Source organism: Struthio camelus, chromosome 3 (genome assembly GCF_040807025.1).
Source record: "Struthio camelus isolate bStrCam1 chromosome 3, bStrCam1.hap1, whole genome shotgun sequence".
NCBI classification, from domain to species: Eukaryota; Metazoa; Chordata; class Aves; order Struthioniformes; family Struthionidae; genus Struthio; species Struthio camelus.
Window position 1 is genome coordinate 76,453,668 of NC_090944.1, and position 16,754 is coordinate 76,470,421.

The following is a 16,754-nucleotide window of genomic DNA, read 5'->3' on the forward strand; positions in this document are numbered from 1 at the left end:
AGTATCCCTTTCCTTGCGGGAATTGTTTTACAGGCTTCATCCCATGCTACAAAGTCAGGGTCTATTTGCTAAGGCTGAATACCATATGACTGTAAGTTAGCTACATCAAGACTGAAGCAGTGGAGACATCAAGGGTTACTCTGGAGGAGTTAGTTACATCTGTGCCAATTTTATGGCTGCTTCCTGCACAGTTTGACATTTGGAAACTTTTTTAGTTGTTTTTAACTTAGGCAAATAATAATGCACATTCAATTTTCCCATCCTTTTTCACACTGTCGTAGTGCTTATGCAGGATTATGGCCCAATGAAATGTTTGCAAAGTCATTCAGCATAGATCTACTGGGCAGAATTTAATTTCTTTGGTTATCTCTTGGTAGTCTTCAGTTCCCATCTAAAATGTTCAGTGGTGCTTTGGCAAACTGTTACAGATTTTAGCAGCAGGCAGATCACAGTAATAACATGCTATAATACATGAAGTAAATATATAATGGAAGAGTAAACATAAAACAAGCACGAAATACATAGTCTTGGGGGTTAACCGGGCCTGAAATTTGCATGCAGAAGCACAGTAGGTGAGCAAAGGAGTATGAGGAATGGGACATGAATTTCTTAGAGTCTTACTGCCACAAATATGTCAGTGGTGCTGAGTCAGCATGGGAAGAACGCAGTAATTTGCTGCTGATTCACAAACCAGTAGCTCACTGCTACCCTTCTGGGTGATGTGGAGGGTATTTGCCGGAAGTGCTGATGACTAACCTTTAAGAACTCCAGAGAATTCTAGCTGCTTTTCAGTGGCCCTTCAATTCATCTGTTGTGCTGTTGCATTCCAGTGACATTCCACCAAAAACAATGGCATGGCATGTACTAGTCAGCATCAGTCCAGCAGCCAAAAAATTTAAATGACACCAGTCATCTTTTCAGAAGTTTAAGTAAAAGAGTTCATTTACATTTGCGAATTCAAAAATGTGGCTTTTGCACTGTCATTGTTTGCACAACAGGTCAGTATGCATAGCAAATATATATCGTATGCACAACTGAAAATTTAACAGTGTAGTATATACTCCTTTTGTGAAGGATTTCATATATAAAATATTATTGTACTGTATTGTTCCTCCAGCATTTTTGCCCACTAAAAATCAGACTCTCTTCTGCCTTTCTTCCTCCCATCGCTGTTTATGTTTTTCTGTGTAGAACTAGATTAAGTCATTGTGTGGATGATTAATTTCCTGTTCAATTATCTCTCTTCCTGACCTCCAACCCTTCTCTGGTTTTATTGCCAGCTCACGGATGCTATGACTGTAGGATTGTGCTAACTGACCCCTCTGGAGTTTTCACTTCTCCGTGCTACCCCAGTGATTATCCCAACAGCCAAGCATGCAAATGGATCATCCGAGCACCTCATGGATTCATCATACAGCTAACATTCATCGATTTTGACATTGAAGAAGCTCCAGGCTGTATTTATGATTCACTAACATTAGACAACGGAGAGAGCCCGATGAACCTTTGTGGCATCACTGCCAAAGGGTTATCATATAATTCTACTGGAAATGAAATGATTGTGTCTTTTAAAAGTGACTTTAGTATCCAAAAGAAAGGTTTTAATGCCAGCTATGTGCGAAGTAAGTAAACCTAAAACGTTTCATCCCTCTCACAGCTAAAATGTCCTGTTGGAAGGAAATTTCCTGTAAGGATTGGAATGATACTTTCTGAAGGAACCAGAAGTGTTCCGTGAGAATGGAAGGGGGAGACAGGAGGTGAAGAGAGTGCAGGATAAAACAATAGAGTGTTCTTGAGTATATTTTTAACTAATTCATTTTTGTGTGGACGAAAATAAGTTATTTTATTCTGGAAAATGACATCCTCAAGTGTATTAGAAAAACATTTAACGTGCAAAGATTTTAGGCCTAACAGTGCCTCTTTCTGCAAATTTATGCTGGATGGCTTAGAAGCAGGACACCTCTCCTGCATGCCTGCCTATCTGCAGGACGTAGAAACGTGGAGGAGAGCAGCAAAGGGAACTTAGTCAAGCCAGAAATAAGGCCGGCCCAGACCTCTGGCCCAGTGAAACTCCCTACAGTGGGGAAAGTTTTATGCAAAAGGCAGAACTTTCTCAGGGCTTCTTCTAGCCTCTAGAATAAAATCTCCCAGGGATAAAGTATCACTGCAAACCTGCTGTCATTCATTCATGTTCCTTGACCTTTCTTTCTCTTCCATAAATGTATATCAATGCTTAGATTTTAAAAAGCCAATGCTTAGATTTTAAAAAGCCTAACAGCTGCTAAACAAGACACTCTTCTGCCCATAGCTTCTCCACTGGGAGAAGATGAGACTACAAATAACTTGAATAACTTGCTGCTTAAGGCATTACCAGAAGTTGCTTGGACAAGATGGTAAAGAACTGCAGTGTAATGGGGGAAATTAGGATGATCCTTTGCAGGCCCCATATGTTACTCTCCATTCATTCTGCTTGAGGATTATAGTTTGCAATTGCATGTTCTCAGTAGGCTTCCTTTTTGTTGAAGTCATACACATGAACTTGGATGCTAGTACTGTATTAATCTTTTATATACGTATAGCACACTTAACGTTGGTTAGGTAGGTGCTGTACAAACACAGAACAAGCAGGTTTACAATTACCTCTTCAGCCACAAACACATCTTTCTCATGAAAAAACGTTATTTAAATATTTATTAAATATATACTATTATTTAAAATAAATAATTAAAATAATAAGCCCCAGGAATCATAAGAAAAAATTAGCTCTGATTATGCAAACAAAATTTGTGTGCAGTTCTGTAAGAAAAATGGTAATACCATATCAGGGGAGTTAAAAATGTTTCTTTCCACTGAGACCCTTCACTGTTGACGTAATGAGTTTAGTAATAATTCTTGGAGCACTAGTTCTTTTCTGGAGGGGAAAATAAATTTTCTGAAAGCTTTCTGTGTTTAAAGATAGCAGCTCCTGCTGTACTGTAAAAAATCGTGTAGATCATAAAAAATTCAAATTAGATTATGCAAAATTATTTATTTTGTTATTCCTCTTTAATATGTTAATGTTTGGGTATGAGTATAAGCAATAAGATGACTTTCAATAGGAATCGAAAGATGCAATATTACCTTCAGATATGTTCAATGAGAAGGAGAGGAGGGGGCTACAGATATGGTTAGACAATCATTTGTGTATATATACTTACCGATGACGTATTTTTATGAAAGTAAAGATAAGTTGCCTCCATGCCAAGTTGATTAGTACATTACCTTCATGGGTAGCACCACTACAGTTAAATAGTCTTGGAAGATATTCTTAAATATTGAATAAGAAGGCTACTGTCCAGTGTGAGTAAAGGTACTGGTGACCTTCACCAGTGACTTATATTTTAGTGTTTCATATACGTATTCATTCAGACACTCCATGTTAAGGCTTGCTGTTAGGCTCGCTAGACTAAGGCTGCTGACTTTTGTTTCATTGCTACAAATCTTAACTCTTACCTAACATCTTGGTTTTGACCTTGGATGCCAGAAGAGCTGGCTGCATGCATCCAAAAACAAATTATAACCACAGGCCATATTCTGCTTATCGCCCACAGTTGTGCAATTAAACTGAGTTCCGCAGATAGTCACAAACAAAGATCATGGCAATGTTTAACCTGGCAATGGATACAGAAATGCAGTTAGGGAAAGGGCTGATAGTGTACTGCTTTCCTTTCGTGAAAAGCAAATTATAGAAGTATGTAGACAGGAGAACATCAACGCGCACACACACAAATTACCAGACATCTGCATGGTGGATGTCAGCCCTGCACTCTCTTGTCCTTACTTACAAAGAATTCCCAAAGCTATTAGAGAGAAATCCACACCCATTCACTTCAGGCAGGTGAAATAGCATAATCCAAGGATTTTCAAAGCTCCATTGTCAAACTGAAACCATTATTATTATTATTACCAACATGATGCATAGGCAAAATCATGAATTTCTCCTAGAGAGGGGGGGACTGTAATCCTGTCTTACGCTTACAGTACTCATATTTTCTTTCACTTCTCAGCGATGATTTTATGTAAATAATAAGATTAAGTAGTTGGTCTGATTTTGAGTTTGACAAAGTGATACAAATTTGGAATGTTAAGGACTGTTTGAAGACTCAAACAGTCTGGTGTCGGCAGTTTGCTATCTGCAAGTGGCATTTAAAAAGGCAGTAGTAGTACAGCTTAATACGCAGTATGTACACAAGGCAAAATATATGTGGGGAAAAGCAAGTATAAATGAGTAAATGAGTTTGGGGAGGGGACTGACTGAGAATAGAACAGCTTTTGTGTGGCTGCTGGGTTTTATGTAACAGTGATTTAAAGAGGAGGTTCGTGCAGCACTCCCTGTTACCCGTAACAAGTTGGCTGCCTGCAGAAATGCTGGCTCTCCTGGTTGTTGCCTGCTGCAACGCACCAAGAGCAGATGCCATATCTTCCGCTGCAGTGAATGAATGCAACTGTGCTAGCCTCCGTGGAATGCATCGACTTACACCAGCTGAAGAGCTGGCGCGTTAAGTAATTTTTGAGTAATAGTTAAATTTGTAAGTAATAGCTCCACTGGCGAGTAGAAGCTACTCAATCACCAGAGGAGCAAAAGGAGAGCCAACAGACCTCTGTTCATACAGAAATGCTTGAGACAATGTGTCATGTAAAAACTAGCACACAAATGAATAGTACTGCCATATCCCGAACTGAAAGCACAGTTCAGTGCAGTATTAACAAAACCTTTCAAGTAGGCATTTGGTGTGTAGACACTTGCCGACCTCATTAAAGTTGGTGCCTTTCCTCCAGCAACGCAGAAGGGGCAGCTGAAAGTAGTGAAGTTAGAAACAGTGGAAGCCACCGCTCAAGGCACTGAACCATGTTGAAAAGCTGTCAAAGGGCAGGAAAGCAGGTTTCCCCACAAATGATTGTAAAACATGGTCTAGCTACTCCTTGTTGGCTTCTGTGTAAAGAAGCGTATGTAACGTGAAACAGCGAGCTGAAAGGGGGACACACAAGGTAAGGGCTCTAAAAAGAAGAAGCAGAGGCAGACTTCCTGTCATCACAGTACTACCGTAAAAGCAGAAGTAGATTTCAGAACAATAAACTGCCTATTGCTGGTTGCCCCTTCTGTGTCCAGGCTAACAAGACTTTTGTACATTTTTGATGAGTAAATAGCAGTGTGTCCGAAAGAACCCTTGTCTGTTACAGCCTAGTTATCTTCCTAAAAAAAGCAGTTTAACATAATCCTGACTATAGTCTAACCACTTGGATGAGTAGACCAAGGATATATGTATATCCTGCCTTAGAGAACAACCAGTTTCTCAAGTGTTATCATCTGATGTTCATCAGCATGATGACTGGCTGTGTAACAATAATGAGGGCAGAAATCCTCTCTTAATATCAATGGCAGGATTCTGTTTTCTCCACATGTGCAAAATACTTGTCAGTTTTGTCCTGCTACTGCATGGGGAGGGTTCCAGTATTTAAATCTGTCAGAGGAGTGCTGCAAAGTTAAGTAGGCTTGCTCAGGATCAAAGCAATACTCTCATTGTTTGCTTCTCTTCTTATACTGTTTAAATACGACCAGGTGTTCCATAACCTTCCTGACCACCCTAACACAGGCTGCGTGGTGCTTGTATGAACAAGCTTTCTTCTTTTTCGGCTCCTAAGTCCTTATACTTCTGGCACATTTTGGATCATCTTCTGTGTTACATAAAGGACCTTACCGTATAATTAACCCATGAAAAAATGCCCTTCTTTTTAATGGAAAGTTTAACGCATCTTCTATCTATAAAATTATTACCACATACTTTTGCCCTTGGGAAAGAAAAAAGTCTGTGAAGTAAATCCAGTAACTATGAAAGTTCAGTATTTCTCTGTCTTCCCTCCAGTTCTCCAGTTGCTGGATTTGCAAATAATGGGCAATGCTTTGTGTTATTTTATTATATAATACATTGGTCCAGTTATTTCCTTGTCTGTATCCAAATGTGGTAGTTTGGAGCTCAGAGTCTTTGCAAACAGTTGGCAAAAGGAAAAGGTAATAGCACAGAATATGTAGCATTCTTATAGTTCATACATCTATTCTTTTCCTAAACATGGCATGACAGACACCCTAGATTTAGGATGGTTTATTTCATTATGAGAAGAGAGCAGGTATGACGATTATTATATGTGCCATGGTATCACTTAAGATTCCAACAGAGACCAGGCTTTTACTGTGGCAGTTATTTTTCAGGCCTAGCTAAGAACACTTTCTGTTCCAAAGTTTTCGCTGTCAAAGAATATGAGAGAGGAAGCAGACATTCATTGAAGATTTAGTCTGCCACAGAACCATAGAGCCAGAAGTAAAGCCAAGATCTGCTGAAACCTTGTCACCCTAGATGAGACTTTGTGTCACTCTACCTCTTGATACCATTAATGTACTCATGGAGAAAAAACTGAAGTCATGCAATGCTGTTTTCTGTATTTAGTGACTGTCATTTTTCCAGTGCAAATGAGAATAGCAAATAATGATTGGAAATGGAGTAATTGTGCCAATGCATAAATACCTTTACTGCAATGTATGTTTGGAAGAAGACTAGCCATTTCTAGATACTTGTGCAAAATCCGAAACTGCTCGCTTGCAAATAGTGAAGAGCTTGGATATGAATATTCATGAACACACGATTGCAGTATTCAACTAGAAGGCTGCTGGGGATAAAATGAAAAGATGCCTAGTGCTTTGCAGAATCCCATTAGCTAAATTCAGGAACAAAAGGCTTCAGTTTGCCAAGGAATGTAACTGAGGCTTTCTTCTATTGCGATACTTAAAAGATGCAAGGCATGAACTTCATTGGTGTAATGCAGTTCATGCAGTAATTAAAATAATAGATCATAAAAGCAAGTCAAATTATATTTTTCAAATAGCTGGTACTGCAGTGCCTAATGCACCCTTACTAGATGAGTGAACAGTAATTTTATAAATGCTCTGTTGATTAAAATGAGTTGAGGCATATTTGGAAGTTAGTAGTAGGTAATATTTCCTAATATTGCTCCAAATGCAACTGCTGTTCAAAAGCTATTCAACTTTTTTAGTTGAATGCACTCCCAAGCTAAGTCCCCCTCAGTGTGTGCTATTGGTTTATTGCAGTGATAAAAAAACACCTAATGAATGTTTGATTCAATGATACTTTAGTCCTTGTCATTAAACTTTTGACAGTCTGCCTTTTTTTCTGTATGATGGGGTTTTTTTTTAATTGTTTATCTGCTCTTTGTTCTAGTTGCTGTGTCTCTGAGGAATCAGAAAGTCATCATTCCCCAGGTGCCTGATGTTGACACCGCGTCTGTGGCAGATACTGTGTCAATACCAGAGCTTAGCCAGTTTACGCTGTGCTTTGAAGCAACCAAGGGCAGCAGCGATGACAATGATGACTGGAAGGTTTTCTCCTACAGTAACGCCTTGTCGACAGAGTTCTTCAGCTTTGGAAAGACCACAAAAGGCCATTTTCTGTCCATCTCAGGCATTGAATGCATACTTGAGAATGCACTGCCCCGAAGCGCAGAGTTTTTCACAGGAGCCTTTGAACAGCTTTGTGTTGTAGGGGATAGCTTCTCCGGCAGTATAGGTGTATATGCCAAAAGCATCTATCATACAATATACTGTCCGGGTATCTTTGGCAAAGTTATCCCTGGAAATGGGAGACTGGTGCTGGGTTCTAACAGCAATGAAATAAGCTCTCTAAATGGGGACATTTACAACTTCCGCCTTTGGAATTTCACCATGAATGCGCAAGCACTGGCCAACCTCAGCTGTGATGTGAAAGGAAACATTGTCGACTGGGAAAATGAATTCTGGAGTATTCCAACTTCAGCACTGAAAGCCGAAAACAATTTAAGTTGTGGTGAGTATGTCTTGCCAAATCTTTTTTGCTTATTTTCCCCCCACACTTCTGCATTGTGCTGAAAATATCATATACCAGCTAAGAAAAAGAAAAAGTACCTTTCTTAAATTTTACTTCAACTCTTACCATACACAGAGGCTTTGAAAGAGGATAATGTTGATTCCCTGAAGGAAAAAAAAAATCCCTCAAATATATTGAGTTGCTGGTTGAAGTAATTCACAGATAAAAGTTCTTGCTAAACAGTTTGTTTATTAGCATTCTGCTCATATGCAATGAGGGTCACAGGCAAGTCCCTGCTAACCTCGAGTTACTCTGCAGTGATCTCTGGAGAAAAAATTTACTTGGACTAATCATTGAGTGAATGTTTTTGTATCTGCCCTTTGGCCCTTTGATTAAGGAGCCCCTCTTAGCATTGTGCTGTGTACACAGAGAGCCAGTAAAAGCAGATGCAAAACAGTAAGGCATACATAACAGAAAAGTATGAGGAAAGATTAAATTAGAGGAGGCAGATAGGAAGGAAAAGTTTTAGATCAAAATTTTTTTTATCCTTCCATTGACACATTTTCAGCCCTTCTTTAAGTTGTTAACTATTGAAAGTCTTTCTCCCTGTAGATTACTCGAGAAGGTAAATTCTAATACGTAGTCCAACCTATTCTTATTCCATGATTCAGACACTTGTTGATTCTCAAACGTGCCCAGGAATAATTTTTCTATGTATGTGTTACACGTGGTTGAAATTTTTCTCCTGGAAATGTTTGCTGTTACAAATTAACCAAAATTGAAAAAATCTTTGTCAGTTTGAACCAGTCTTTTATTTAAAAAAAATGGAAAGAACAGTTTTGCTTAAATAAAACTTTAGAGATATTTGGATACTTTTAAAATGCGTAACAGAAAACGTGAATCATGGCCAGCAGTAGCCTATTCCCTGGACGTAAGATGTCAGTGAAAATCTACTCCTGCAGAACTCCATGTCCACAGAGCTTGCGCCTCTCTGGGGTAGCAAACATAATTACAAATACTGGTTCTTTCTGAACCACATGGGGTCTCTCAGTATCTAATGTTGTCCTCCCCCACTTTGCCGTCTTGCTCCCCTAACAGGTTCTTTTTTTTAAACCATAGTTTAAATGCAAACCTCTCCTCACAGGGCATCTGTCAGAGTTCTGGGAATCCTCAGCTTAAAGCAGAAGCTAGCATGATTAAGGCCTGCTAGTTGCTGTGTCTAATGGCTTGTGAGGGAATAAGGTGGCTAACAATATATCCTACTTGCTTTAGTTTGCTGAAACCAAAGCGTGAGATCTTCATTCACAGCTGCACTGACTGGGACAGCTCTCAGCATGCCTGTGATAAAAGATTTAAGCAATACCTATATAAAAGCATGAGCAGCTAGATGCTTTAAACCCATCTACCAGGACAAACAAAAGACTAATGTAAACATTAATCATGACTGACGAGGGCATTCTGAGCACAAAAGTTGCTTTTCCATCCATATGGACTGACCTAACAGAAAGTACTTAATGTCCCAGAAAATATTACTTCTTTTACACCATTAGGCCATCAAGATTACCACAACACTCTTACTGAACAATTAGGCAACACATCTGCAAATGTTGTGGCCTCATCTGATTTTACATGAAGTACCTTGTCCTTGCTTTCTAATAAAAACTATACAGCCCTGTGGAACAACAGTAATATCATTGCTATGTTCATAGAAATAATATACTCATTTGTTTTACTACAACACAGCTTTATTCTTTGTGATGTCATTGTTTAGTGGTTTCGTTACAGCAAAACATTATTTTGGAAAATGTATGTCAGCATTACTATATTAGCAAGAACATAGGCCCAGGTGTTCATACATGCTGCTTCATATCTTTCTATATGTAAGCGTTGTTATTTCCTGTAACGAAGCCTGGGAGAAGATTTTTGCTCCCTAGTCAGTCATTTTCTTCCAAGGTTGTTAAATCAGCACTGTGATGCAGGCTTTCCCTAACCAGAAAACACTGGGTGCGATACCATTTCAAAAATTGTTACCAAGCCAAGAGATTAAATTGTTAGATTTTTCTTCCCTTCATCTTCCTGGATAAAAGCCTTCATTGTAAAACCAACCTTTACCATGGAAGCTGATGAGTCAGAGTATCAATGATGAATAAACCACTGACAGCGGTGAGATTACTCTAACTGATTAGGCTTCGTTTAGCCGCAATGGAAGGATTTATTTAGAAAAGAGATATTCACTCGGTTCCAATAATGCTTTCCTAGGAAGCTGCATGGAACTTAAAAAAAAAAAAAAAAAAACAAGAAGCAAGCTTTTAGCAGTGAACTGAACATATTTGGATTTGAACAACTCCTGCGTTTTTTAAGGCCTATTATATTCATGATTTTTCAGATAAAGCTTTTACAAGTAGACATACTGAGCATAAAAACACTGGCAAATTGTTCCAGATAATCTTTTCATAGTTTTACCTTCTCATTTATTCCTTAGACTCATGTTTTTACAGCTGTGCAATCATGGTGGGGTGTTTCTGGAAGACTTGATGGAATTTTGTTTTTATTGCTGTACCTTAGCACTACTTGCGTTTAAAGGTATCTCTGTACACTGCAGTATTCACAGCCTGGGTAGACATATCCAAACCAGTTTTAAAAGAAGCAGGTTAGATAGCGATAGCAGAGTAGCCCCAGCACTACAGAGCTCAGTGCAGACAAACTGATTAGTGTTTAATCATTTTTGTGTGTGGATTTTGGAGCCGGCCATGGCTACACGTGTAGCAGGATATGACCTACTCAGTTTAAGGCTAGCTTGCATGTACGTCTGGTCGTGACTGTAATCACAGCATTTACTTCATGTACACTCCATTCGAGTCCTTCATTCCCAGCGAGTGGCATAGTCCTTAATTTCACTGGCAAATTTAACTTGGGATCTGGCTGTCCTTAGGCAGCTGAAGGATAGAAGTTCGGGGCTGAGCTAATTACCCTCAACGCTCTTTATGATTAGCGGAGTGAAAAAGGCTTTTCCAAAGGTCAGTTCATCCCACACTGGAACAGATGTCTCAGCTAAGTCGTGGTTTATGCTCTAGGAGCGCCTCTTTCTCTCCACCGACTAAAAAGAATGTCTAGTATGACAAGTGCAGGTTTGGATGTCTGAGTTTTAGACGTCTGAAGTATCACACACAGTATCCATAATACAGCAGGTCCTTATCTGCTGTTCACATAACTTGGCTTCACCAGGTGGCTTTTGTCAAGTATATGAACAGTTTTGAGATACTTATCTGCTATTGATAGAAGTACTTGTTTGCATCCAGATCGTTATGCTTTCTTTAGTGCGCACTGAAGAAAAGTCTGGTCTGGCTGAAATTCAACCTGATTAAGACTGAAAAAAAAAGTTATTTAATATATTGACTGAAAATATTCCTCTTTAAAGGGTACAGTCTTCTGACTTACGTGTAAATATAAATATGAGAATTATGTCAAAAGTGTTTTTTTTAAATTTAACCAACAAAATAATGATTTTTTTAAATGCTTACTGAAGAAAATATGATGATCTGGAGATTTTTCTGATGATCTTTCACTGATACAGAAGCAAGAGGAGCACGAATGTACAGCAGGTTTTGATATTGACTGTTTAATATTGGGAAATATATTTTGGAAAAAAAAATATCTCACCCTTGAGGTAGTGTATTCACTTAGAAGAAGCTTCCTGGAGTTTACTTTTATAGAAATAAATAAATGTAACAAGGAAATGGCTAATATAATTTCCCTGCGTCTCTTAAACCATTAAGAAAAACCCCTGAGCTTTAACATCAGTAGAGGATCACACATTTTGAATTCTGCCTTATATTCAGTGAGCAATGCTTGTAATAATAACTGTGGTGTGACATGACTGCTGAGTTCAGGCCCCAGGCTTCATCTGTGCTTGCGTCTCAGGAAATATGTTCATTGCTATCCTGACAAACTGCTGGGTGATGGCTCTTTAATTTTACAGAAAGATTCGATGTTTCATGAGAAAACCTCATTGAACTAATAGAATTTTGAAGTGGTGAAACTAGAGCCAAAAGAGCAACAGTCCCAGTAGATTCAGATTATGCCATACTGTATGGCCTCATTATTTTCAATATAATGTGCAAAAGCAGCTGTATGTGCAGCTGAACAACTGGGATATACAAAGTGTAATTAATGCAGTTTCATGAGTTCTTTCTATGTTCTATCCATTCTTATGGATATATATATTTTTATATATAATATAAATATATATATATATATAAAATATATTATATATATATATATGCTATGTTATATACCATTCTTATATCCATTATTTTGTTTCTAAATCACCAAAATGCGTGCATGTAGTTATGAATAATTCAATAAGGATACAGACTTATAACATTATCTGTTTATTAATCATGCATACCAGAATATTAATCAGGCCCACGCCCTGGGCACAGGAGCAAATTTAATCACTATTTATCTCCTTGGCGTCTATCACAAGGCAGGTTTCTCAGAACTGTTCAGCGGGCAGCCTGTACTGCAACAGCAGAGCGTGATTACTTCTTCAAGGTGCCGTAGCATTATTGGTGAAGATTTTGTAAATTCTACAGCCATACCGACCCCTCCATTTAAAGCCATTTCATGGAATATACACAAGCAGCACACACTTAGTGAGATGTTACTTAACCAAAGCTGTGGAGGATCCAAAAAAACCAGCAAAGGGCATATAAATGAATGCAACTGGCAAGTCTTCTGATCGCTCAGCAGCATCAGAAAGTGAAAATACTTAAGAACAATTCTTATGAGCAAAATGGCATTACCAGTTTTGCAAGAGAGAAATCAGGAGAAGGATTATGTCACTGCAAGATGTAATGTATTTTGAGCATAATGGTATTATGTCCAGTAGCCAAACCTCTCTAATTATTTGACTTTCTTATTCTTAAGGCTCATACCTAATTCCCTCTTCTACGATTGAACCAACAAGTTGTGCAAACCTGGGAAGCCTTTGCCAAGGTAAGAATCCCAGGTCATTTTCACAGTTGCATCTTTATTAAATCTTTATTTTCTTTGATTTTATTTTGATTCCATTTATTTTTTTTTCTTTCTAAAAGACTGAACTGTAAAAAAGAAGAGCAATTCCTTACCCTCATCAGATATGTGGGTGTCTTGTATGTGCAATATATGGAAAGAATGTGATCATTCTCTTGATAATATATTTTCCAAATAGTCTCCGTTATATCAAAACTGAGTTAGTTGACTGGTTTCATTTCTTTCTCTGCCTCTTTACTTTTTGCACATTTTAAGAGTAAATTATTAATCAGGATAGGAAGTGGGTACATCTGCAAATAAAAAAAGAGCAGATGTAAATAAAGGAACTGAATCTTATCCCAATTTCTTCCCACAGACTGTTGTGAGGCTTAGTACTTGGAGATTATCAGGTAAAAAGTTATGATCAAAATGCAAAATCTAGCAGATATTAGTTAATAAAACACTTATTGCAGCATTTAGTGGTGGTTTAATAGTGTTACGATCACCACGTGTAGCAACTCGTTAGGTCTCCTGAAACGTCATCTCATCTGAATGCAAGGAATTGGTGAACCCTAAAGATTTCCATGCCGTGTGAATCATTGGACATGCAAGGGTAGTTAATTCCTTCATCTCTGTTTAGAGGCTTAGGTTCTACAAAAATGTCCCGCGTGAACATTATCTGCCCATTTGCTCAGAGCATTCATGAACACAGACCCTGCTGATGAGGTGACATGCTATGCTGAACTTTAATCACAGCAGCAGCTGCACCAAAATAATGTCAAGTTCTGTAACCCTTTTTAAGCTGAGCAGTAGAAGACAGAGACAGGAAAGAGTGAAATGAGAAAGGGAGGGGGAGGAGGAAACACTTTCTAAATCAACATTTGCAAGTAAATCAGATTTAGCTTAAAAATAAAAAGCAAAATGCACTCCTGTTGGGAAGCCAAGTTTCAAAATAGTTTTCCGTGTACTTTTCCCAGATGTTCCTGAGGTGAATTTGTTCAGGGTCCTGGAGCGTATTGTACTGTTGTCCATAGGGAAAGTAAAATGCCGGTTATCTTCATAATCTAATGTCAAACAGCAGCTTTCAGACGTCAGACTGACAAAATGTAATGCAGTCCAAATACTGGCACTAGTAAGCCTGGGTAAATATGACAGCAACCGTCATTCAGTATTAGTCCTTTCTACAGAAAAGATAATACAGCCACCATCTAGAGATGCTTCTCTATACTCTTGGAAGAACTCCAAGAGATTTCTTCTGTCAGAATGGCATGGTGTGCAAAGAGAGAGAATATCTTTCAATACATCAACTGATATGGCTGCAAAAATGGACACCCTTTTCCGACAAGCAGGCCCATTTTCCTAAAAGCCTTTTCCTTTTTTCTAGCTTTGTTAACCTGTCTCGTAGAAGGTATTACTTCTAATGAAAGATGCTACCTTTCAAACTTGTCTTTTTTAGATCCTTAGACCATCACATCTTCAATAAACACTGCGAGTACTTTCACTGGGGTAATACTAATGTTTCCTGACATGCCTACCTTCTCTGCAAAGGGATTGGCAGAATGTCACTGCTGTGTTGTGTTTGTTACTTGGAAAGTGGCAGATCAGCCCAGTTCATTGTCATCATCATTGTTGTAATCATGAAAATCATAAAAAGATACCTATCTGTCTATTTCTGTCAGCGCTGCAGACTTACTTTAATCTGAAAAGTCAGTTTGGATTCTTTTTTTTGTTTGTGTTGTGCAGTCGCACCGGTAACAAAGGTCTGGATGCCAGATAATTTGTCAGCTACAGTCTGATGCAAGTATCTGTTTACTTTATCATGCTTATGTTTAGGAACTGAACGTTAGTAAATATTTTCATTCATTGAAAGATACCTCCTTTAACAGTGTTGATTGGAAGATAAAATGAGTAAGAAGGCTTAAAACTTGTTTCTCAAAGCGTATAGCCCTGAACTTAATGGAGGAAGAGCTTTTTTTATATTAGAGGGTGTCATGCTCACTTTCCTGGTTAGAGCCCCTGTTTGCTACAGCCTCCAAATCCTCCCTCTCTTTCTCTAGGCGTTTTGTCTCACTGAAACCTGAACGTGAGCCCACTGCCTAAGCTGAGACTTGAGTTTATAACTTTTAAACTCAGAGGCTAGAGCGCTACAAACCAAATTAAGCTAAGCTATTAATGCCTTAAAGTACCAGAGGAACCTGCGTAGAGATTTGTTCATTTGTACTGCCATTTTGCTCAATGTTTCCCTTCCTCCAGGCACTCTGCTAAGTAAGACATTACTTGGTCCTCCGACCAAAACAACGTTCATCAAAGTATTAACCCTTGACTACAATGTTCAAGCCGTTCCATAAGCAGACTGATAGTGGAACTGAAGAACAGTGTCAGCTGTCGTGCCTAGCTGTCTTTCCTGTCACGATATGTTTAACTTCTCTTTCACATTTTCATACTTCTCTCATTGCAAGTACTTACTTCCAAGGAATAAACTGAAACTTAGCTCATGAACAGTAACAGAGAAAGTAGGCTTTTAATTTACAGGATTCTTCATCTGATCTTCATGGGTTACGAGGGAGGGAATTCGGTACACTAGTAGGACCCCCTGTATTTTATGAACATTACCTGCTCCATATATCATGTATATAAGTATTATCACTTGATTATAATTGCTGCTGAGCACTATCTTTGGCAGTTTGCTATCATCAAAACATAAAATAGATTAGAAAAAAAGAAATTTGTTTGCAAAGGCAATTTTTTTAATGACAAAGAACGAAAGTGTTTTTGAAATGGGATACAGACTTTCACTCTCCATAGGCATATTTCCCATAGTCTTTCCCAATTCTGCTCCTTTTGCCAAACTGGCTGATGTAGTCCTCTTTTTTTTGTAATTTATGTTAATGGCTAAAAACGCACAAGCTATTGAAATATAATGTTGAATATTCAAAAACTAAATCATTCTGCAGTTTTGCTATATAAAACATAAATAGAAAGCAAAGATAAATAGATCTATTCTCGTTCCCTTCTCCTCCCCCAGAAAATAGAACGTTCATAACTAAAATGACCTCACAAAAATCAAAAATGCAATTTCTTACTTAAAATACAATTTCTTAACCCTTCTGATTTGGTTCTTGGCCAAAATCTGCAAAGGACACGTAACATTGTAAGACTATCCTGCACCAATCTTCACACTGTAAAAAGAGTTTTCAGGAAAAAAGAAATCTGTCAGTCAGTGGACTTATGTTCCCTGGGAGTTACTGAATGAAATTAATATTTTTTCCAATTTATTATTTGAAAATTTAGTGGCATGATCTGTGAATTGTTTCCTTCCTCTGGAGTGTGTACCCTCCCACTCTGCTGTAAGGGGAATTTGCAATTTTGTTTCTTCACACTGTATTCAAAAAGCATTCTAGCTAGTTCTGGGAAACATTTTCCAGTGTTGTGTGGGATGACTGCTGTTAGTGTCAATGGGAACAGTACAGCTGAAATCCTACATGAAACTTTTGAAATATATCCACTCCAGTTATTCCAAGTCTGATTTTAATTCTCTTCATTATGTGAAGTTCCGTGGAGTTAATTAGATCCTTACATGGGTGGAGTTAATTAGATCCTTACATGGGTGTTTTAGTTTCACATTATTTTTTTTATCTTCAGTTCCTGAGTAGGGGCAATGATTCTTTTCAGAAGCAAATATTCTAAGCGCATGCATCTTAGAATTTATGAGATCTATTTTCTGGCCTTTGCCACAGCTGTTGGATCTGACGCTCTCATAAGAGGATTCAGAATTTATGAAAGCAGTACAGGACTGATCTTGCAACCCCTACACTGGCAATACTCCCATTGAAGTCAGCGACAGTGAAG

General features: G+C 38.2%; 1 protein-coding gene across 1 annotated transcript in view; it reads left to right on the forward strand.

Moving 5' to 3' along the window:
- ADGRG6 (adhesion G protein-coupled receptor G6) overlaps positions 1-16,754 on the forward strand; it is a 118,586-nt gene that overhangs the window by 41,634 nt on the left and 60,198 nt on the right. The window contains 3 exon segments of the mRNA XM_068938519.1: positions 1,281-1,622; positions 7,272-7,892; positions 12,822-12,890. Coding sequence (XP_068794620.1) covers positions 1,281-1,622; positions 7,272-7,892; positions 12,822-12,890 — 1,032 coding nt within the window.